At 40.7% G+C, this 22,405-nt stretch overlaps 1 protein-coding gene across 1 annotated transcript; it reads left to right on the top strand.

Annotated features, from left to right (window-relative positions):
- Positions 1–819: 819 nt before the first annotated feature.
- On the top strand, positions 820–22,405 carry LOC143489510 (bMERB domain-containing protein 1). The gene is made up of 6 exons (XM_076988591.1): positions 820–1,078; positions 7,841–7,964; positions 16,261–16,334; positions 17,150–17,264; positions 19,578–19,648; positions 20,533–22,405. The coding sequence occupies exons 1-6, from the start codon at positions 1,000–1,002 to the stop codon at positions 20,649–20,651; spliced, it is 582 nt and encodes a 193-aa protein (XP_076844706.1). The 5' UTR covers positions 820–999; the 3' UTR covers positions 20,652–22,405.

The raw sequence follows: 22,405 nt of genomic DNA, 5'->3' as shown, positions 1-22,405 counted from the left end.
CATAACATTGTTTTCCAACATGCTTTTGCAGGCATGTTGGAATGTTTTGTTTCTTCATATAAGGACCCTTTTTGACTATACAGAGGGTGGTACAATGTACACTCACTTGTGGCAGCCCTGAAACATGCAAAACTACAAATGCCTTCCCAAAGGCAAAATGGTAGAAAGTGGGTATGTTGCGTTATTCTATCATTTCATCACGGGTTTGAGGCATTGTGATCGTCCATGACTGCCTGTCTGAAACTGTGCTACCACAACTGGTTCTGGTCCAGACGGTGATCTAAGTAGGTTCTACATGTAATTTGAACATTGAACGCCAGTTGAGGTCACTGTTGGTAGTCTGCTGCCATCTTCTGGTAAAACAAGGGATTTTACAGCATTAAGGTGGGGTGAAATGTTGGGTCAAACTTGTTTAATGAATTGATGGATTTCACTTTGTGAACGCCACAAGTGAAACCAGATTATAAAAGTTTAAGCTATCCAACATTTCAGTCTCGCATTTCCCATATTCTGCAACACCAGGATTAGTTTTAAAAAGGATTTGATCAATACTGAATCAGATGTTAGAACATACAACACTGAACTCCAGGAGACTAGGGCTCTCCACAACTAGCACTGAACTGCAACTCCTCATTGTATACAACACAGTGTGGACTACAGTCCTGTACAGTACAGTTTGTTCCTATGCAATTCCTGTCATTTCTTTCATTCTTAAGTTCATAGACGTTAACATGTCATGGAAACCAGTCACTACTGGATGTATTGTCGGTATTGCTCACCAGATGGCGCTTTTAAGACCGAGTCCATTCATCGGTCTATTTCTCGCGCGCGTACACTTGTGCACACTTTTCCTTTAGCGCGTGTTAACGTACAAACCTGAAGATATTGTATATTTTATGACATCATATAGTGTAAATTTTAACGTTATTCCTGGCGTTCAGTCCGAACGTTTTTAGTGCGTTCGCGATCTGCAAACACTGCTGAACTAACTGCGTTCTTATGGAGAAAGAGCGAGGGTTTCAGAAACAGTATGGGTCTTTAGAACGAATGGAGTCAGCAGAGCACGCAGCGAAAACAGGTAAGCAGGTGAAGTAGTAATGTAAATTGGAATGCAGGTATAACGCAGAGTGTCGTATGCAAATAAATGACACTTAAGAAATGCAAATCAATGCAAGGTGGAGGACGAGAAGTTGGAATTCAACGATGCGACAAGTCCTCTTAAACCCATTCGTCTGTTCAGGGAATTATGACTTGGTTACAACGTAATTGTATTATGATCGTGATCTGGAATGCTTTTAAAACAATAACGTACTACTCTTTTTGCTGGACTTTTTGAACAAGATCTAATGCAATTAAAAAAGTGATATAGGTGTGTACATATGCTTATGGACTACGGTCCATGCTAACTGGATATCATTCATACAGTTAGGCAATATGAGATGAATAATAGTTCTGAATAGTTTGCAGCCTGCCCGTGTGATTTTGTTTATAGCAATAATAAGGTTATATGGACTTCAAAGGAGATGGTAATGTGGATCAGGTGTTCAGGTCACTTAATTCAAGTTAGCGCAATGTGGACATAATTGTTGGCAATGGGCAATCCACTATAGTGCCATATCTCGTGCAGTATCTGACCTCTCTACACTTAAGCGTCAATCTGCCCTTGGGTCTCACTGTCTCCTAGTTATTTGTGGTGATAATGAAAACTGTTAGGTGGTCAAGAAAAATGCTTCGTTTTCAATAATTCATAAAGTGTATTCTGCACGTCAAGCCTTTACGTCACGCTTTAAGCGGGCTTAAAGCGTAATGTGAAGGCTTGAAGTGAGAGCAAATTCTATTTCAGATTATTTCTTTCCCAAAAATCAACGGAGAATTCTTAAATGGCTTGACGTCGTTATCGCACGTGTGCTCTCCTCGTGAGTAAATTGGTTTCCCTTTGATGCTGCAGTTCATAATCAGTCACTCTTGGATGGACACAGCAGCATGAAGCAAAGAGGAGTTATTACGTGAGCACGTAATAAACTTTAGCTCGATGCTATGTGTCTCAGATGAGGTTCTCGTCTTGGCTGGTTAACAGCGCGCCCAAAGGGAGTTTGTTGGTGGGCGTGGCAGATACGCGTGGAGGAAGAGGTACGCTTTAACTGTAAATTGCTTCTGAAGGCTGGGGGCAGTAACAACAAACCACAGGCCAATTCTCCTCAGAGAGAGGAGAGGGAAGAGTTGTAAACTAGGATATCAGAGAATATGAAAAGTTCGGATGAGGACAAAAAAAATAAATCCTCCAGCTTTTGGCTTTGAGAATTAATAAATGGCTAGGCCTGTTTCTCTCGTCGGCCTGGTTGGTTTTCTGTATAGAAACATCATGAAAATCAGATATAACCAATTTTTTTTTCCTCGCCTTTGACAGTACTGGTGGGCTTAAGGTTGTGCCAGTGGGGTCTTATGTAAAGAGCACTGAGATCACAGCATGGCAAACACTGTGATGACCCTGGACACTTCTTTATGGCCTTATTTAGTTTAAAAGGGTATCAGGTGTGGGATGTAGTCACAAAGCACGTCAGGCTTTGTCGGTTGCCAAAGAACCCTGAGGAAGGGGATACCAAGTGTTACCCCTGCCTGTTCTCTAACCAGTTGAGAGGGAAGATGCAAAAATGGTGAAGTGAGCCTAAGAAGGAGGTTTCGTGAGGCGCTAGAGGAGGTTCATAAACTGGCATTGAAGCAGGTTCGAGTCTAACAGAAGAGTAGAAATGACAGCCACAGGATGTTCTGTGTCATTATGGCCTTGCAGATTGCCTGGAGTGAGTTATGCAGAGGAACTGGGCCACTGCCTCTACACAGCACACCAGTTCAGCAGAACTCACCAGGGCAAAGCCAGTACTCTCCAGTACTCTCCAGTACTCTCCAGTACTCTCCAAAGCCTGCTGCCAGGCTCAGCTTCTACTGCCAGGAAAGTGAGTGTGGCTACACATCCCTCTCTGCATGAAGGGGATGCTGCCCCAAGCTCCAGGCACCTTGGGTAGCACCAGTTTCATGGCAGAACATTTGGGGAAAGTGGTATATAAGCCAACACAGGGTGCCAGGCCACGGTAACCCACAGGGATTGACTCGCCACATACCACACTTGTGACGGAAATTCTCTAGCGGGTCAAAGAAGAGCAGGCAGCCCGTGGTGCTTCTGCTGGCCAGGGCAGCGGTCAGACCAGAACTGTGGTCTGTCTGAGCTGTGTGGGTCACCAAAAGAGACGACCTGCCATTAAACTTAGAGTTGGGCCAATGGGAACACAGATAGCACAGTAAGGAACCCCAGCATGCCGTGTGCCTATCCAGATGCCTTATTTAGCTTAAAGGTAATAATTAAAAATATTCTTGGTTATGTATAATTATGTGAGTGCATTGATTTATCTAATTGTTCTTTTTAGTTTAACTAGCGTTTTAGAAGTGTTACCCTACCCATGTGTGTCTGTCATTTGAGTTTCTTCTCCCATTTCCCTTGTTACTTCAGTCTTGTGCTTGTTTGCTGGTGTGAGTCTTTCCCGAGTCTGCGTTGTTAAGACTCGAGTATTGTGAGCAGAAATGGCATTCACTTACTTATTCTCCACGGACACCACATTACTTATTTCTCAGGGGTGTGGAGGGGGACTGTTAGAAATTCATAGGGGATCTACACTATATTGCAAAAAGTATTTGCTCACCCATCCAAATTATCAGAATCAGGTGTTCCAATCACTTCCATGGCCACAGGTGTATAAAATTAAGCATCTAGGCATGCAAACTGACTTTATAAACATTCGTGAAAGAATGGGTTGCTCTCAGTGAATCAGCTTCAGCTCAGTGAATTCCAATGTGGAACTGTGATAGGTTGCCACCTGTGCAACAAGTCCAGTCGTGAAATTTCCTTGCTCCTAAATATTCCACAGTCAACTGTCAGCTGTATTATAAGAAAATAGAAGTGTTTGGGAATGACATCAACTCGGTCACAAAGTGGTAGACCACGTAAACTGACCGAGCGGGGTCAGCGGATGTTTATGCACATAGTGCAAAGAGGTCACCAACTTTCTGCAGGGACAATCACTACAGACATCCAAACATCATGTGGCCTTCAGATTAGCTCAAGAACACTGCACAAAGAGCTTCATGGAATGGGTTTCCATGGTCGAGCAGCTGCATCCAAGCCATACATCACCAAGTGCAATGCAAAGCATCAGATGCAGTGGTGTAAAGCACACCACCACTGGACTCTAGAGCAGTGGAGGCGTGTTCTCTGGAGTGACAATTTGCACTTTTCCATGTGGCATTCTGATGGATGAGTCTGGGTTTGGCGATTGCCAGGAGAACGGTACTTTTCTGACTGCATTGTGCCAAGTGTAAAGTTTGGTGGAGGAGTGATTATGGTGTGGGGTTGTTTTTCAGGAGCTGGGCTTGGCCCCTTAGTTCCAGTGAAAGGAACTCTGAATGCTTCAGCATACCAAGACATTTTGGACAATTCCATGCTCCCAACTTTGTGGGAACAGTTTGGAGCTGGCCACTTCCTCTTCCAACATGACTGTGCACCAGTGCACAAAGCAAGGTCCATAAAGACATGGATGGCAGAGTCTGGTGTGGATGAACTTGACTGGCCTGCACAGAGTCCAGACCTCATCCCGACTGAACACCTTTGGGATGAATTAGAGCGGAGACTGAAAGCCAGGCCTTATCATCCAACATCAGTATGTGACCTCACAAATGCGCTTCTGGAAGAATGGTCAGAAATTCCCATAAACACACTTCTAAACCTTGTGGACAGCCTTCCCAGAAGAGTTGAAGCTGTACTAGCTGTAAAGGGTGGACCAACGTCATATTGAACTCCATGGATTAGGAATGGGAGGTCACTTAAGCACATATGTGAGTCAACGTTTGGTAATATAGTGTCCAAACAGCAGTTCATGTCCAGTTTGGTTTATTTGTTTTTCATTGTTATTTTCTATTAAAATACAGATTTAATCCAAGATTTATTTCAAGTCCTCTTACACCATGTTACACCAATGTAATTGGATACAGAGTAGGAAAAAAAAGAAGTTTTTCCTTGTGAAACAAACACTAAACAACACTGTTCCTATTATAATGGTTCCAATCAAAACAGCTATCTTTGGGTTTGTGTTTACATTCTTTCAAATCCAGTCTGGTTGAAGGCTTTATTGAATATAGAAATCTGGGAATGTATTGATGTATTTTAAAGGTAAATATCTCCTTTAAGAATTCTGACACCTCTTCAGCCTTTTTATGTTGTCAGAACTAGTTTGTTTATGTTAGCTGGAGAGATGTAAGAGCATGTGTGTGTTTGATGTAAATGATGCTGCAATGTGAATGTCTCTCAAGTGAACCGTGTTTGGCTTTGGGTATGGGTGTGAGGGTGTGTGTACTTGGCATGTGCTACAACGCCCAGGGCATTGGGGTGATGATGAGCCAGACACAAGTGATGAGTGGACTAAGATTTATTAAATACAAATCCAAAATCAGGGTCATTTAACCGCTCTGGGGTCATAGCAGCTAGGCAGTCTGACATGGAACAAAAACCATCATGGACCGACATGACCAAACATAATAATAATAATCTAAACAAATGAATCAGAGACAAAACCAGGGCAAACAATGTAAAGCAGACTCCAAACAACACAACAAGGAAGGAAGGGCTTAAATACAAGACTAAATGTGGAACCAAACAAGACACAGGTGGGAATGATAATCAGAGGACAGGGTTGCAAATGACATGGGTGTGGGAGAACACGTGAGAAACCAAAACAAGAAGATGACAGATAACAGAGGAGGGGCTAAACAGAACACAACAATAAGAGTGACAGGTTGGGCAGAGCCAGGCACGTGCATGCATGTGTGTTGACGTGCTTCAGAGCACCCACAGAGCCATTCTTTGATGTATATGCTCATTCTTGGTTTGCAAGATTGCATTATGTACTAAGTTTTCCTTTATGTCGGTTCATTGGAGACAAGTGCATGAATTAAATTGACTGTAGGATTTTGATATTTAACCAAAGAATGTCAAAAGCTATGTGTCCTGACTAGGAATAGGAATGGAATTTGTATTAGTATGGGCAACATACAGTATAATCTGTTTAAATAACAAACATTAAGAGATATTTGTTGCCTTCACTTTCTCAGATTTTTGACCTCAAGCATACTTCAGAAATGTTTTTTTTCTATATCCCAACTTCTGCTTCTATCTCTCCTCTCATCTCTTCTATCTCTCCTCTCTTCTCTTCTTTTCTCCTCTCTTCTCAGTCTCCTATCTCCCTAGTCACTTCAGAGTAAAGCTGGTTGTCTTGGGTGTGGTCTAAATCCTGAGTGGCTAGGACAGGTACCACTACGAGAATCCACTTTGATCCTCAGTGTTTAAGGAGCACAAACGTGCAGTGAGGACACAGAACAATACTCGCAAATAATTGCACATACATACACAAACGAAGCATACTACAAAGCAAGGATCTCAGTCATAATATGACTATCTCAACCCTTATGGCAATAAGCAGCCCTTGCACTGAGCTCACATGGGTTTCATATTTTTCCTCTTTTTTTGTATTATTAACCTTGTTTTCAGTACACTGCTTCCTTACTCTCTTTTCCCTAGTGATATTGCTGGAGTTTATTTAGGATCATCTCTTCCCTGACAAGGTCAGGCAATTAAAAGCCAATCACAGTGCTGCTGCTGTGAGATGACTCATATCTTACAGCTTTAATGAGAAGGAGAAAGAGAAGAAAGTCTGGGAGTTTGGACTTTAATGTGTATTTGTGACGCAGCAGCCGGAGGGATGATTTGAGGCACACAGCTTTTGAGTCCCGCGAGCCAGATAGGGAGTGGATCGATGGCTGAATATGCGGTTACCTGTAAGCCCTCACTCCTGCCCACAACAACCTTGGGTCCAGAAGTGCTCTCATCTCATCTCATCTCAATTCAGAGTGTCCTTCTCTGTCCTTGGTTGATTTTTCAACATGGGTTAGCGAGGCAGGATTTTGTTTCTTTTAAAAAAAATTTTACTTCAGAAATGTAACACACAAGTTCCTTTTTATGCGTGTCCTAAGACAGTTTAATGAAATAAGACTTCAGCCTGTTGCTTCCTACAGATGAAGTTTATGAGAAGCAGCAACATCCCTCTGTCAGCACCGGTCCCTTATTGCAAATTGCACACAGTTTATAAATGCTGAGTGAGTCAGACTCTGCCCACCCTTTAACATGTTCAATAATGAATGGCAGGAGTGAACACGTGCAGTGCAACCGATGATTATTTCCTTCTTGTTTCCGTGGAGATGGATTAAGGCGCAAGGCCAGGCTGTTGTTGGAATCTCACTGATCTGTGGACTGAGTCATACAGCACTCAGACGTGGGGACCATGTCACCTAGCTCGTTGACTCATAATACCATCTTTATATCTTTTTATGGAATTGCCATACTGTTAATTGGTTCCTTTTGTCATTTGGTGCTAACCAAATCTGATTCTTAAACACAATAAATCAATTTCATTACTTTAATGGCAGAGGTGTCAATTCCAGGTTCAGAAAGTAAAAGTCCTCACCAGGAATTTGCTCAAGCTTGCTAGATTTTCTAATTAGTGCAATCCAGGTAAAATTAGTGGAATCAACACAAACCAGGAAGCCTGAGCAAAATCCTGGTGAGGACTTTTACTTTTTGAACCTGGAATTGACACCTCTGTTTAATGGGGAGACAATGCGCTGTTGAAGCTGTTGGATAGCTTGTTTCATAAATTTTAAACAAACTTTTGGATAGATTGTTCTATAGACTCTGAGCTCTGAAATCTTCATAGCACACAATCATTCCTTTCCCCACTCGCAGATGAGGAGGGTGTTGTTTCCATGGCGGACTCCACTATCACCGTGGACGACATTGAGGGGGAGCTGTTCAAGATTGAGAGGATACGAGAGGTGCTGGTGCGGAGAGAATCCGAGCTGAGATACATGTGAGACATTTTTCACTCTTCTTCACAGACGCAACCCTTGACAGACAGGCAGCCCAATTTCAATATTGGCTATTTAATGCATTTCAATTTGCTCGCGCTGAATGAGAGGCGTAGTTTGGGGAAAGAGGCCAAATGAGACGTCGCTGCACTAGTCACTGTAGCACAAATGTCAAAAACCTGCACTCCTGAACAGCAACCCGCGTGCAATGCATCTGCATACTGTAACACCGCCCACTTTCACTTTACAAATGGACAGGTAGTCCAGAAAGCATTGGTGAAATTCTCTTAGCTTCGCACAGTTTCGTGTTCTCCACTTCATTGCACCTGTGGAACCTCTGCACAGATTTGGAAGTGTTCAGATCTTTGCAGCAATGCTCACAGTGAAACGGTGTAACATTTATGTAGTGTATGATGCGGGGGAGGCAGTATGCTTGCTGTGTGTGTGTCAGTCCGTGTGGGGCAGAAAGGGACAGAGATGTGTAAAATGTGAGAATGTGCGCATAAGTAACACAAATAACAGCTGGTGTGACTAGAGCATGTCAGAACCATAATGGGACTCTGTTTGTTGTCTATAGATAGTTGTGTGTAGAGGATCTCTGCAGGATTTAAGAGACCCTCAAGGCATACTGGATAATGTAGACACAGATGGAGAAAGAGAGAGAGACACACACACAAAGTGAGACAGAGAGAGAGCATCTCTCCATCTTTGGGGATGTGGTGGCGTGTCTACTTAGCAGTTAATTCTCAAGTACATCACCTCACACAATGGTGCCACATGCCCTGCCTGTCCGCAGCTGTACATCAGCACGGGCTTCCTCCATTTACACAGCTCTCACAGCCCAGGCAGGGAATCAGCAGCCTTTTAACATCTGCGTACACACCACGCGGCTCCATTTCTACGCTTTTGAAGGTTTTGTTGTTGTTATTGTTTGAGTAAAAGGTTGGCTTGAAGTGAAAGTCATGGAGCAGGTCTGTCTACTCTGATATCCTTTATTTCACTTGTATGAATTCAAGGTTCTTAGCACAAGTGACGAGATGCAAGACACATTAAGGCCATTGCAGGCGGAGCTTACTGTAAACACAGCCTGTCAACATGCAGAAGAGGAACGTGGTTTCTACTGAAGATATAAGAGGATTGGCAAGAATTGGATGATGGACACACATGCTGTGATTACACAGTGGAGGACCTGTAATTCCTCTTGAACTATTTGTGCTAATAGCTTCCGATGGGAACCAGAATGCAAGTCACAAAGACTGGCAAGCAGATTTGTTTGTATTATCACATTAAATAACTGTGTGTGTGTGTGTGTGTGTGTGTGTGTGTCTTTTTGTGTAAGTGTTGGTTGTCATTTCCAGATTGTGTTTTTGTGTTTGGCAGCATATATTGTTGTGTTTGTGAATTTCCAGCACTTTCTTTGCGTACTACCAGTCTTAGCGTAACGTTGAGTGATTGCACTGTGGATGCAAGTCCAGAATCAGAATCATTGTAACAGTCCAATGTCAGTTTACCAATATGAAGGGATCCAGAGTACATGACAAATATACAGGTCAAATGAACACAACAAAGACTATGAAACCGAGTTAGATTGAAGTACCATGGCCACTTACAACAGAGGCTAGTATACACATACCAACACACACATAATAACACACAATGACCAGCAAACAACAAGGGAAAACACAGGGTGTATATACCGTGGACACATGAGTAATGGGATTAAACCAGACACGGGTGAATACAATAACGAGGGGTGGAGAACTTAGGTTAATGATGTTATCTAAGGTGGGGTGGATTGACTTCTGAAACTAAACAACAAAAGCACTTGGGGAACGAAAACAGACATGAGTGATAGATGGTGAGAGCCCATACCACTTGGTGTAACAAACCTGGCTTAGCCAGTGGGATGCATATGCAGCTTTCAAGAGGTTTAATGTAAATGTCTAACACAAAAACAACACAACTCATACAAAGACCAAAGATAACAATAACTAACACAAAAGTCATAAGGACAAACCGAATACTCACAAATTACACTATACAGCTTAACAACATTCAACTCACAAGTTACAATAACCTACAACCACAGAGACCAAACACAGGACTTAAATACATCAACTAAACAAGGGACACAACAAGACACACCTGAAAGTGATAACGAGGGGCAGAGAACACGGCAGGGGTGTGAAACCAGAGACAACTAGGAAATGTCAAAATAAAAGACACGCAAACACAGAGAACAAAACAAAAGTCAAGACTGACAAGGGGGGAGACAGGAACACATGACACTTGGCTACAAATATTTTCTCACACATCAACAAACATTATGCATAGCGTTCCTAGTACATCATAGGGAGTTTTTCCTCGCCACTGTCGCCTTTGGCTTGCTCATTAGGGTTCTGGACCCATAGTATTGTTAACCTTGTAAACCCTGTAAAGCTGCTTTGCGACAACTTGAGTTGTTAAAAGCGCTATACAAATAAACTTTGATTGATTGATTGATTGATTGATAGTACTCTATGGGTCAAATATGGCTCCAAAATGCCATTGAATGACATACAATTAAATTTTTTTAAATTAAATTACATTGAAAATGATTTAATGTACCACTAATCCAATGATATGATATTTACAAATAGTTGAGCTATTAATTCCATTTTATTTGGCATCCCATTGAAGTACAGGGTGCTTCTAAACCTTACCAAGGATTATATTAGTGCTCCAAACACAGATGTGGGTTGTGGTTGGTGATGTGTTTCCGAACACCTTCTCTGCCCCCTGTCAGTGAACCAGAGCATGTCAGACCGGACAGAAAGCTGAACTGGTAATACAGTCACAATGTGCCAAACGGAGAAGACGTTTGGACACGTTCAGTGTCCTGCTTGTTTTCACTGAAGTCTTTCTCTGTGTTTCTGAGATGCTGACATGTTTGACTGTATGGGGAAAATTATGGTATACTGAAAGGCATCACTTTTAGGCACTCGGAAAATATAATGGAATAAAGTCCTTAAAGTTCAGTCCTTATTCATATATTGCAGCTCTTTCATTGTTTTGTTTTCATTCTCAGTAATGCCTCACTTGTGGAGATGTTTTTCTGAGGCTATTTACTGGAGTACTGGTATTTAGATCATTTAAAATGTTTTTCATGGTTTCGCGAAAACAACCTCAGTTCATGCAATTAATTGATCTACTTGAGTGAATGTAAAGTAGCTGAAAGGGGCGTGACCTCCGCACACATGGGTGGAGGCTCACAGTGGCTACTGCTTGGCAGAAGCAGGTGTCTCCACTACAGAATGTAACGGAGTGTTAGACAGCAATGGACTCAAGTGAGTTTTATTAAAAGAACAAACAAAAACAGAACAAAGGCAATAACATCAAATAAAACCACTGACAGCAAACAACTAAAGCTATCTGAAAACACTAACACAACGCAGGGAAGTCACGGACATTTACATAGTGACAAGACACGAGATACATGAGAAAAAAACACACGAGAGACTGGGAACATGAATACTCACAATGACCGACAACCAGGACGACAGAACACAGGGTTTGAATACATGAACTAACAAGGACATAAAATAGACACAAGTGAAAATTATTACAATGAAGTTGAGACTGAAACAACATCTAAATGAGGTCCATGACATGCCATAATTACAAGAATAAAGCGACGAGGCTGGTCTAGAGAAATTGTAAGTTCAAAAACAAAAAACATACATTATTTAAAAATCCTAGCTGTCATTTCCCAGCTGGTGTCCAGCCAGCCCTCACAGACCATATCCACCAATCACAACACACGTCTACTTCCGTAGTCCCAGTCACCTGTTTATTGAGTCATTACACAGACTTCATTTATTTTTTCTCCTATTTACACACTACAGGTGCCCAAGTTCAGTACTTTGGATTATGTGTCTCTAGCCTCCATTGTGTCTTTTTGCATATTTTATGACAAAGCCCTTCTCACTTTCTTTTTAGCTTTTGCAAATAAAAGCATATTTGAGTTCACTCGCGCCTCACGTTAGCGTCACAGTGTGGCACTAGCTGAGTGGTCCTCACGTTGGGGTAGCTGGTCATTGTATACATCACTCTGCTCTTTTCCCAGTGCAATTCAAAATGTATAATATAATTGTCCTTTAATTACAATTGTGTTGTAACACATTTGGCAATAATACAAATTACAAAATGCATACAAATATTTAATTATAAATATAAATCATGCCAATATATAATTGAACTCCTATTCTGTAGTGCTGCTTTTATGCCTGAGTCCAGGTGGTTGTCACAAATATAAAACCAAGGAAAGGTTCAGGGGCTTATGTATAATCTGACTAAGCTGTAATGAATATTCTAAATGTCAATGACAAAGAATCGCAAGCTATAAATTGCTTATTTATCACTCTCCCATGATGCAGCAGTGTGTAATGCTGGACAGGCAGAGTCAGGCCACAAAAGCTCAGTGACTCTTACTGAGGACAAATGTCGAACCAGAGTCCATAGAACGGACCAGGGTTGAAAGGCCATTAGGGTCAGATACTATAGCAAAACCGGAGTATATTAACACAGGGAGGGGAACAGGGAACAGGACAAAACACAGAAATGGATAATGGAGCTTGATGGATACAGAACACACGGCAGCATGGAAACAAGCACTAGGACAACCTATGACAAGACGAGGAAAATGCAGGACTTAAACACAGCAGGGTAGTGAGGAGCACCAGAGAAGAATAAAGGGCTGGAAAAAGAAGAGATGAAACAAGGGACGGAACCCGGAACAAAGTCAAAACGAAGAACACATGGCTAGTTGCTAAGGGAACCACAATCCCAGAGGAAGGGACCATGGCATCCACAGCACTTAAACTTAGTCCATCACTTGAACCCACTGACATAACATATAGAGCTATATGTTTGAAAATTACATTGCTATCCACATACAAATATTTTTTGCTGATGTAATTAATATCATTATAATGTAATTAAGTATTTCCTGAGACATTCAGAAAAATTCACACTGTATTCTGTCTATATGGAGTTAACATAACATACATGTAAATAGTATCATTACATTTACATTTACGGCATTCAGCAGACACTCTTATCCAGAGCGACTTACAAAGTGCTTTGCATATGATCACAGAATTCATCCTAGGAAATAGTACAGATAGGCCAGAATTCAAGATACCATTGAGTCAGACTACTACTAAACTACAGGAGTCAGTATCATTACCTAGTGTTTTGCAAGTTAGACGTTTGCCAAAAAGCACAAATAACCATAGACAGACATACAATTTAAAGAACAACGGCAAGTGGTATCAGCTGAGTTAGTGCTCTGGTAAGAACTCAACAAACAGGTGGGTCTTCAGTCTACGCTTGAAGATAGCAATAGACTCTGCAATCCTAGCAGCTAATGGAAGATCGTTCCACCATCTTGGAGCCAGGACGGAAAATAGTCTGGAGCTTGGTCTTCCATGAAACTTTAAACATGGCGTTTCTAGTCGAGCCAAGCTTGAGGTTCTGAGTGTTCGCTGTGATTGGCTTTTGACCATGGACATCATGTAGGGAGGGGCCAGTCCATTTTTGGCTTTGTAAACAAGCATCAAGGTTTTATATCTGATGCGTGCCGCTACTGGAAGCCAGTGAAGAGAGCGTAGCAGAGGAGTCACATGTGAGAACTTGGGTAGATTGAAGACCAGTCGTGCTGCAGCATTCTGAATTAGTTGTAGAGGTCTGATGACCCGTAGAGGAAGACCTGCAAGTAGGGAATTGCAGTAGTCCAGCTTAGAGATTACTAGAGACTGCACAAGCACTTGAGTAGCTTCCTGTGAAAGGAAGGGTCGTATTCTCCGTATGTTGCAGAGGAGAAATCTGCAGGATCTGATTAGTTTTGAAACATGTGTTGAGACTCGTTGTCCAATGTTACACCCAGGCTTGGTATCATGATGCATAAGAGTCATAAAAAATGCCAAAAATATAATCAATTTACTTACCGCCTTGAATCACCAGCACAGCAGTATCCTGACTTGCTGTATTGTTACATTCTTATGTGTGTGTATAAGAGTGAGAAACTCTTTAGCTGCTGTGTTGTTGTGGTTGTGTGGTATCTGGGCCATCAGTGATGTCATAATTCCATTCACTCATGTTCATATTACCGCCATGTGAAGTGTTAAGAAAATGTCTGACCTGTGGAAACAGGACAACGCCAGAAATCTCACCTACTGTGTGAATGAGTCTGATATCATTTTCCTTTTCACCTTATTAAAGAAAAGACAGAACATGCCTGTTCTGTCTAATATAACCGCATTTGCACTTGCCACATTACATTTCAAGGTTAGGCTTGGCTCAGGTTATATTCATTTGTTATTCAGTAAGAAGAGCTCTGTAATCTGCAGTAATGTAACCAGTAGAGCTTTAATGTGCATGCATTGTGATCAGCTGCACATTTATATGGAGGCAGGGAATGTGTTCATGGAGAGAGGGCAAGAATCTTACACGGGAATCAGAACTTTCCCTGTGATTATTCAGTGAGTCATAACGTACATTTTTATAATCCCGCAAACGTCTCACAAGACCATCAATCATGTAGTGTGACTCCCCACGGTGCTTATTCAAACTGATCAGTTGTTTTTATCAGCCAGAAGGAGCCAGAGTCCCATGACCATGAGTGACAGAAGCCAATGAGCTCTCAATTACCATGTACAGGACTTACAAACCATGAGATGGGTTCTCAATAGAGTATAAGAACATAATAATAGAATCTAGAATGGCATATTAGGTCCTCCTCTTATTCCAGTGTGCTTCATGCTGATTGGTTACCAAAATAAGGCTACCTGGTAATAGGCCACAATCTAGATTCACAATCGTGAGGGAACTGCATCCAGAAAGCACTGACATTCAGAAACCGCAGTTGTTAAATTTGACATTTGTCTTTGGCTACACATTATCTTGTGATAAACAACAGCATTTGTAATCACATAAACATCCATTCCATCTTCCATGCATACATACATCCATGTGGGATGCACGCATCCTTGTGTAGACATTCAAACTCAAAAAAGTTTGGCGTGCATAACACAGCAGCGAGCTAAGTAATAGATACAGGATTAAAAATAGAGGTGCAAGGTGGCATAATAAAAACCACATTATGCATGTTAATTCTTCATGAGAGTAATGGTATTGCACCTCTTAGTTCTGACCTTCGTGTGACTGAAGCACTTCCATGAGGGGCCAAAGTGGAATCGGCGTGATGTCCAGGGCATCATAAAAACCTGGGCAGGTTTGCTTCTACAGTTCTCTCTGCAGCCTGGATGATGCAGTGTTTTTGAAGGTCATGTTTGGCATAATAGATTTCTGCCTTTAGAGAGAAAAGACTCATTGGCAAATGTTCAGCCTATAGTGTCAAAATGATAAACAACAAGGAAGCATTGTCCCAATGTAATATACTTGTATTATATTATAATTGGCTGTAAATAATGCAACATTTTGTTTTTATTTAAAGACTGCTTTTGTGATGCTTTCACTTATATGAGATTAAATTGGCCATAATTGGAGAATAATTGCGTGTGCAAATATACACAGCAGACTCATGTGTTGCTTCAGAGAACCAGGCTGCATGTGAGAACTGATGTGAAAGCAGGCAGTGACTCAGACCCATGCCAATGAAGAGCACAGGAGGGTTTGGGTATGTTTAATAAATGTAGCCTCTGCCTAGCACAGCTAGCACAAGAATACCCAGTGCTATTAAATGCTGTTATTTAGACCAAAGCTATATATATATATATATATATATAGTACTTTTGAAATTCAATTAAATTTACCACTGCCTTTGTGTTGTGATTTTCTTTGAAGCAAGCATAGGAAGTGGTGGAGGCATTGTTAACAAAGCTTTTCATGGGGTAGATAATGTTAGACTTAAAATCATGATACCTGGTCCATTATAACTTTTCCTAAAATGCTTATTTAAACAATAAATAACAATAGGGGATTTTAGAATGTACCCAAAGAAGACAAAGAAGTACATGTGTTAATTTATCATTGAAATATGTCACTAAATGCCATGATAAATAGGGCAAATGTATATAAAATTTATGAGTACAGATTAAATTTTTTAATGCGTTCCTGTTATAGCTTAAGGGGAAATATTTTTTCTAAAAATATAGTTGTATGACAAAAAATACAATATCAGAAAATGTAATTCTGTGCCTGAAGCGTTTGGTTCGCAGCAGTGAAATGAGTTGTGCCCTTGGCAGCCTTCCTGTCTTCTGGTCCTCTCTCCCCTTATCTGCTTTGTATGTTCTTCAGGATGGATGATATCCAGCTGTGTAAGGAGATCACCAAGCTTAAAAATGAACTCCAGACATTGGTGTCAATTCCAGGTAGGACCTTTATCACTTTCACACTTAGCCTTAGAGTAGATACAGATGGTTTTGTTGCAGGTCCTAAGATGTTTAAAAAGTAGTTTTGGAAGAAATGTTTGAAGAATCTCTTCTATAGTGTTCAGTCTAAATCGTATATGCTGAGTGTTTGCAAAATATGTCAATAAAAGTTGCTGTCCTTCAATGAACTGATTATTATCCATTTCTCTATGAGCTTTGTGATGTTATTGCATATTAGATTTATTCCATTTGTCAGGTTAGCACATTTCTGTGACTTTCCAATTTGGCTTAAGTCTTTGGTTTACTAGGAGACAAAAGAATCATATTTTAAACATGTTTTCTCTTTCAAGCTATTGTCTCATTATTTGAGTGCACATACAGAGCTTGGACCCATTTACAGTGAATAGCAGTAATTTCCATCTCAATATGGAAGTCATGCATCAAAACAACTGAAGTATTTACTGCATGACCTACTTTTCAGCCAGACTAAAATCTGTTGATATCCAGTGGTGCAGACACGGTGCATTCTTTGATCTATGAGAAATCTCACATTTACATCATTGAAGCATTGAGCCCGAAAAAATTTACCTGTTCCTAATATGCCTGTACCAGCACATTGGTGCAGCACCATCCCTGATTTTCACATGAATAGGCAATGGGACAGACTGAAATCTGTCTTTCTCTTTATTTCCTTTCTGGGTGAACTAAAATTCCAAATAAGTTGAGACAGATGTTAGAATTGCCAAAGCTCAATAAATTCTCACTATGAATGTCTACACTGTCTATATATGTTGGCTGTGTTTACGGCTGGGCAGATAAGGACAAGTCCAATGATGCCCGCCAGCGGGAGGAGGAGCTGCTCCAACAGATCCATAAGCTGGTGGAGACTCGGGACTTTCTGGTGGATGACGTGGAGTTTGAGAGGCTGAGGTTGGTGCAGTGGAACTCGGCTTTTATTTCCACCACAAACAGGTTATTGAGTGGATTGTCTGGATGGCCAGCTAGCTTGACTTTCAGGCCACGAGCTGATTGAGGAATCGTGCCCGGTGAGATGTGCATGAGATTCACATTCCCTCTCATGACATCACAATCCAATTGCTTTCCACTCAGTGCCATTAATGTGCCAATTCACTCTGATTACCACACACACACAGACACACACAATCTTCACACACCTCTTCATGTAACGCATGCTGACAATCGCGCTGTGGTTCTGGAAAAACAAAGATTGATTTGATTAACAGGTGAAAAGGGATAGAAGTGGAGACAGAATGACAGAGTCAGAGAGAGACAGAGAGTGAGATTGGAGAGACAGAAAGGCAGAATGAGAAGTTGGCGAGACAGGGAGCGGTTGGAGAAAATGAGAGCAAGTGAGAAACAGAACGTTTCAGACCTTTGGGAAGGTGTCATTGCAGACAGGTGGGGATTTTCTGCAGATATATGGTTTGCAAAGTGCACCCTACTGTATAAAAAATCTATTTAGTGTACAGCTGGTTTGTACATCCAAATGTTGTGTGATACTAACATATTTTTTCCCCACCATAGAGTAGTGCAAATGTGTACAGAAGAGGATCAGTTTTATCAACTAAATTGCTGTTCTTACAGTTGTTTCAAAAGTGCATCATCAATCTTACTTCTTAGAGTGGACCGAGTTTGGACTCCTTCATGTAAAAATGTGAAAAGGTACAAATGGATAGATTGGACCATGAAAGACCAGGAAAGTTCTTTCTATTGGTTATATGAATAAATTAGGTAGATTATAAAGCTGAGTCAGAGTTAGTAGCTTGTTAGGTTTTTGCTGCAAGCTCATCAGGCCTCTAGATTTTCAGGAAAAATCTACTGATGTGCTTGCACACTCCAGCAATTTACCTAAATGTTTAAAACATTTATAGATGGCTGAGGTTAAGTACTTGTATATTTTAAGTTTTGGCAAAAGGCTTGCACAAATTTGTTTATACCCGGGTTACACATAGCATCAACACTCAGCAGTCATATGTCAGACTTACCAAAGCAACATGTATGGGTCAGTGCAAAGGCAATACAAGAGAACCACAAGCAGCCGTATCAATAATTTAAAACGACTGTTGTTGTTAGCCTGATAGCATAAGCAATGGCAGACGTCTGATAGCAGAAGGAATAAAGGATTGCTGGTCATTCTCCTGAGGGGCACATTATAATGAACATTTATCTTAACAGCATCTTACAGTTTATTTTAGCTCTTAACTCTAGCACTGTAGAGCAGTTTAATTTCTTAATGTATTTATTTATTTTCATTCACCTTTTACTTGTGACTTTTTGCATGAACAAAAGAAAAGCAACATAACATACAGTGACTGGCAAAGGGTCATGCAAACAAAAAGGGGGCTTATAAAGAAGACAACATAAGAACATAACAGGTGGTGCGGTGTGTTAGAAATCATCACATTTCCGCCACAGCGGCCAATGAGGCGTGACACGCACCACCTGAGTATCGGACGTGCCACAGAACCAAAGCAGACAAGCAAGTGTAACACAAAAGAAATGTAAACAAACAGCCCCATGGACAACTCAACCGCCTGATGAGGGCTCTGGAGAAAGAGGGATGGCTTATCCTAACAGTAATATGTGTAAAATGCTTTGAATTGCTATTGCGTATGAATGGTGCTGTACACATAAACTTACCTTGCCTTGGTGAAGTATAAAGCCTACCATTATTTTTTTATTGCTAGGTTAACCATATATCCATTCATTCTAGAATTTCTTCTTGTTCCATGATTACCCCTGTGTGTTAACAGTTTCCTTTAGAACTTCCTTGAAGGCCCATGGCTAACGTGTGCATGTGTGCTGTGTCACACACGTAAAAAACTACAAATCCGATACTCACACTGTTTTTTAATGGAGGTCAATTTCTTCCCTGCCTGTAAATGCATGTTAGTAACTCATGTGAAGAGATGAGTGGCAGAGAGGAAAAGGCAGAAGGACTTGGAGATGCCAGAGGCTTTCAATAATTTAAAGACTTCTTGTCGAGTTGGAATGGAAGTGCAAAGGGCATATGTGATATATCTTTACCTTCAAAAGGATTTCTCTCTCTCTCTCTCTCTCTCTCTCTCTCTCTCTCTCTCTCTCTCTCTCTCTCCCCAATACATACATAGATATTTAATGGTTGTGTGTGTGTATGTATTTGTGTGCCCTTACCTTTGTTTATATATGTGCACATATGTCTGTGGATTTGTTAATAAAGCACCCGATTCTGTCTCCACACAGAGAGAAGGAGGAAGACAAGGAAATGGAAGATTTCCTACAGAAGAAATTTCCCACAAGCTACACCAAGAACCGTAGGTCCATATTATAAAAGCTGCTCTTCTATTACCCTCTGTAAATGCTGCATTTCCTAATGCTGGTGGCATCACTAAATTCTGACACTGTGCTAGGTTTAGGACATTGTACTGAAATTAGATTAGTCCCTGAAGTTCTAAGCACAGTGACTTCAGCCTGAGCAAAAACTTAAACTCTGGTTCCACGAGTGGTGTCGCTGATAAACATTTAACGTTATTACTTAACGTTTAACGTAAATGTGAAGTAACTTAAAATATCATGGTATAGTACATCTTCTATCATAACACATACTGAGCTATAATTATGTGAAGCTTAAGAATATGTTGACAGATGAGGTCACATCGTGTTGTGAAAATATGAGATTTGGTTACTAACTATGAAGCATATTCCCTCTGTTGTCTCTTCTGCATCTCCTTCAACATCTATTCTTCTGTCCAAACAAGCAGGTCATTGTTACACTCTCCAGGCTGCTCAGCCCAGCTATTGTATCGTGAACTATTTGACTCATAGCATTAAGCTATTTGAAGACTCATTATTCTTCTGAATATAAACTAGTTAACACTTGCTCTCTGACTTGGATTTATTTGCTTAGGTTTTCTTTCTTTATTTTTGATTGTGTGATATTTTTTTTTTGGAATACGAAGGGCACACATTTACAATTTTCGTCTTTGAGAGGTTCACCAGAATGTTTGAAGATATAAAGTTCGATAGGAAGTTCAGCTACCTGTTTATTCTATTAATACTATTTGGCTAAAAAACTAAAACTGGAGAGAAGCACAAACATTCCATTCCAGGTACTCTTAAGTGTTTAAGTGGATCACTGACCTTTAAAGATCTCTCTCTCTCTCTCCCCTATCTATCGTTCACTCACTCTATTTCTCAGGTTCTACTCAGTACAGAAGAACAACCTTCAGGGTAAAGCAGACATCTTCTCCGACCGTCACCAAGACTGGCCTCACTCTGCTTAAAGAATGCTGTGGTTTTACTTGTTCCATAATGTAGAGAGAGGGAGAAAGAGAAAGCACAGGGAAGAGAGGAGTAAGATGAGCTGGAACTGTGAATGAATGCTGCAGGATTATGTACAGAGGCCTGTAGTCAGGACCAGTTTGGACAGGCAGCAGAGAGTCCCTGACATTGTCCTTAAATAAAATAAGATTACTACTCTTTGAATTTGTTATTGATATGTAAATTATGGGAATTTCAATTTCAATTTCATAAACATTATGCAAATTGATGCATGTTAAGACACCATAATTAAGCAGTAATATGTTTCTGTACTGCTGCTTATTAAAAGTGTTTGTCGAGCCTTACTAAGAGCAGTTCTTCTAAGACCCTTGACTATGCCATGGCTCCTATTTTTATGTTATTGTCTGTTCCTGAAAAACTTGCTAAAAGGCAAGGATGCACATGTGAACTACATCAGCTAGGGCTGTAATTGTGCTTTGTGTGACTGTGCCAAGACAACTCTGGTTTCCTTGAGATGTTCTAAGGTCTGGCTACAGTCTCTCCCATCAGTGAATATAGCCTGATTTTAACTTGGCTAGACCTAAACATGTCTAGTGGGGGAACATGGGGGAAATGGAGAGAAAAAAGTGTGAAAAAAGATACATTGATGAGGAGGAAGAAGAAACATTACAGAGTCACCAACCAGAATGAATAGATGTCAGTGCTTTGGTTAGATACTGGGAAGGTCTCATCTGAATCTGAACTCTAGTTAAAAGGGAAATTAACATCATATTCGTTTCATGCTTTCTCTGTTTCTCTTCTGTGATCGAGGTCCAGTTTGGTGATGTTTTACTGTTAGAGGAGGGATGGTTTTAATTCATACTAATATTGATGCATAATGAAGACCAGGCTCATGTATTTAATTCAGAGATTTAATTCTGCGATACAGAGGGTGCTTAAGTCAATACTGAGTCACTGCATCTACACTGAATGTCCCGATCCATTTATGAAGGCTTATTCCAGTGGTGTGTTGTTTTTCTGCTGATGCATCTGTGATGTAATTGATATTTTATCCACAAACTTAATTATAAGCAAACTAATAATTAATATATTTCTGTAATATTTCTGTAATGTTATGGTGTTTTTTTTGTGCCTGTCCTGGCTGTATGGGGGTGTCTATGGGTGTGTGTGTGGGTGTTTGTGTGTGTGTGTGTGTGTGTGTGTGTGTGTGTGTGTGTGTGTGTGTGTGTGTGTGTGTGTGTGTGTGTGTGTGCATGCATGCACCTGTGTGTCTCTGACGATTCAGGTGTGCTGGCAATTGGATGATTGATTTGTCCGACCCACTTAAAACATTGATGGTGTCCATGGGCTTAACATCACCATCTATTTGAACATTCAAAAACACCATCTATTTTAACATTTAAAGCAACATTTAGACTGGTTTAAATGGGAGAAAGGAATCAAAGCAGTTATGCCAGCTGAGCAGGCTAGCTCATTTTGGAATATCCATTTATGTGTATCTGCTCATTAGAAACGTGACTCTTCCCTCGTGCTGTTATCTAAGTAGTTAAATGTTCACTGCTTGTTTGAACTGGAGTGATCCACACATTCTTTTGTTTGATAGGTTCTTTATTGCTTTGGTTTAGTGGAGTTGGAGTATGTTTTAGATTTTTATGTTGGTTTCATGTGGCATCTGTTTGTTCTGTTTGCTCTGTTGCTTGATTGTTTTGTTTGTTATTTCTGGCTTTGGGGCACTCCAATGTCATGTACTCATAATGATGCTACTGAAATTAAACTGGGCTTGAAGTCGA

The sequence above is a fragment of the Brachyhypopomus gauderio genome, unplaced genomic scaffold (genome assembly GCF_052324685.1).
Source record: "Brachyhypopomus gauderio isolate BG-103 unplaced genomic scaffold, BGAUD_0.2 sc63, whole genome shotgun sequence".
NCBI lineage: Eukaryota > Metazoa > Chordata > Actinopteri > Gymnotiformes > Hypopomidae > Brachyhypopomus > Brachyhypopomus gauderio.
Note: the sequence above shows the minus strand (reverse complement) of the source record. Positions and strands in the feature narration are given on the sequence as shown.

What these genes read in the sequence shown, in the direction of transcription:
- LOC143489510 (XM_076988591.1), top strand. Translation starts at nt 1,000, where the DNA reads ATGGAGAAAGAGCGAGGGTTTCAGAAACAGTATGGGTCTTTAGAACGA. An exon ending in GAATCCGAGCTGAGATACAT is followed by an intron (nt 7,965 to 16,260) that starts GTGAGACATTTT and finishes TATGTTCTTCAG; the next exon opens with GATGGATGATATCCAGCTGT. An exon ending in GTGGAGTTTGAGAGGCTGAG is followed by an intron (nt 17,265 to 19,577) that starts GTTGGTGCAGTG and finishes GTCTCCACACAG; the next exon opens with AGAGAAGGAGGAAGACAAGG.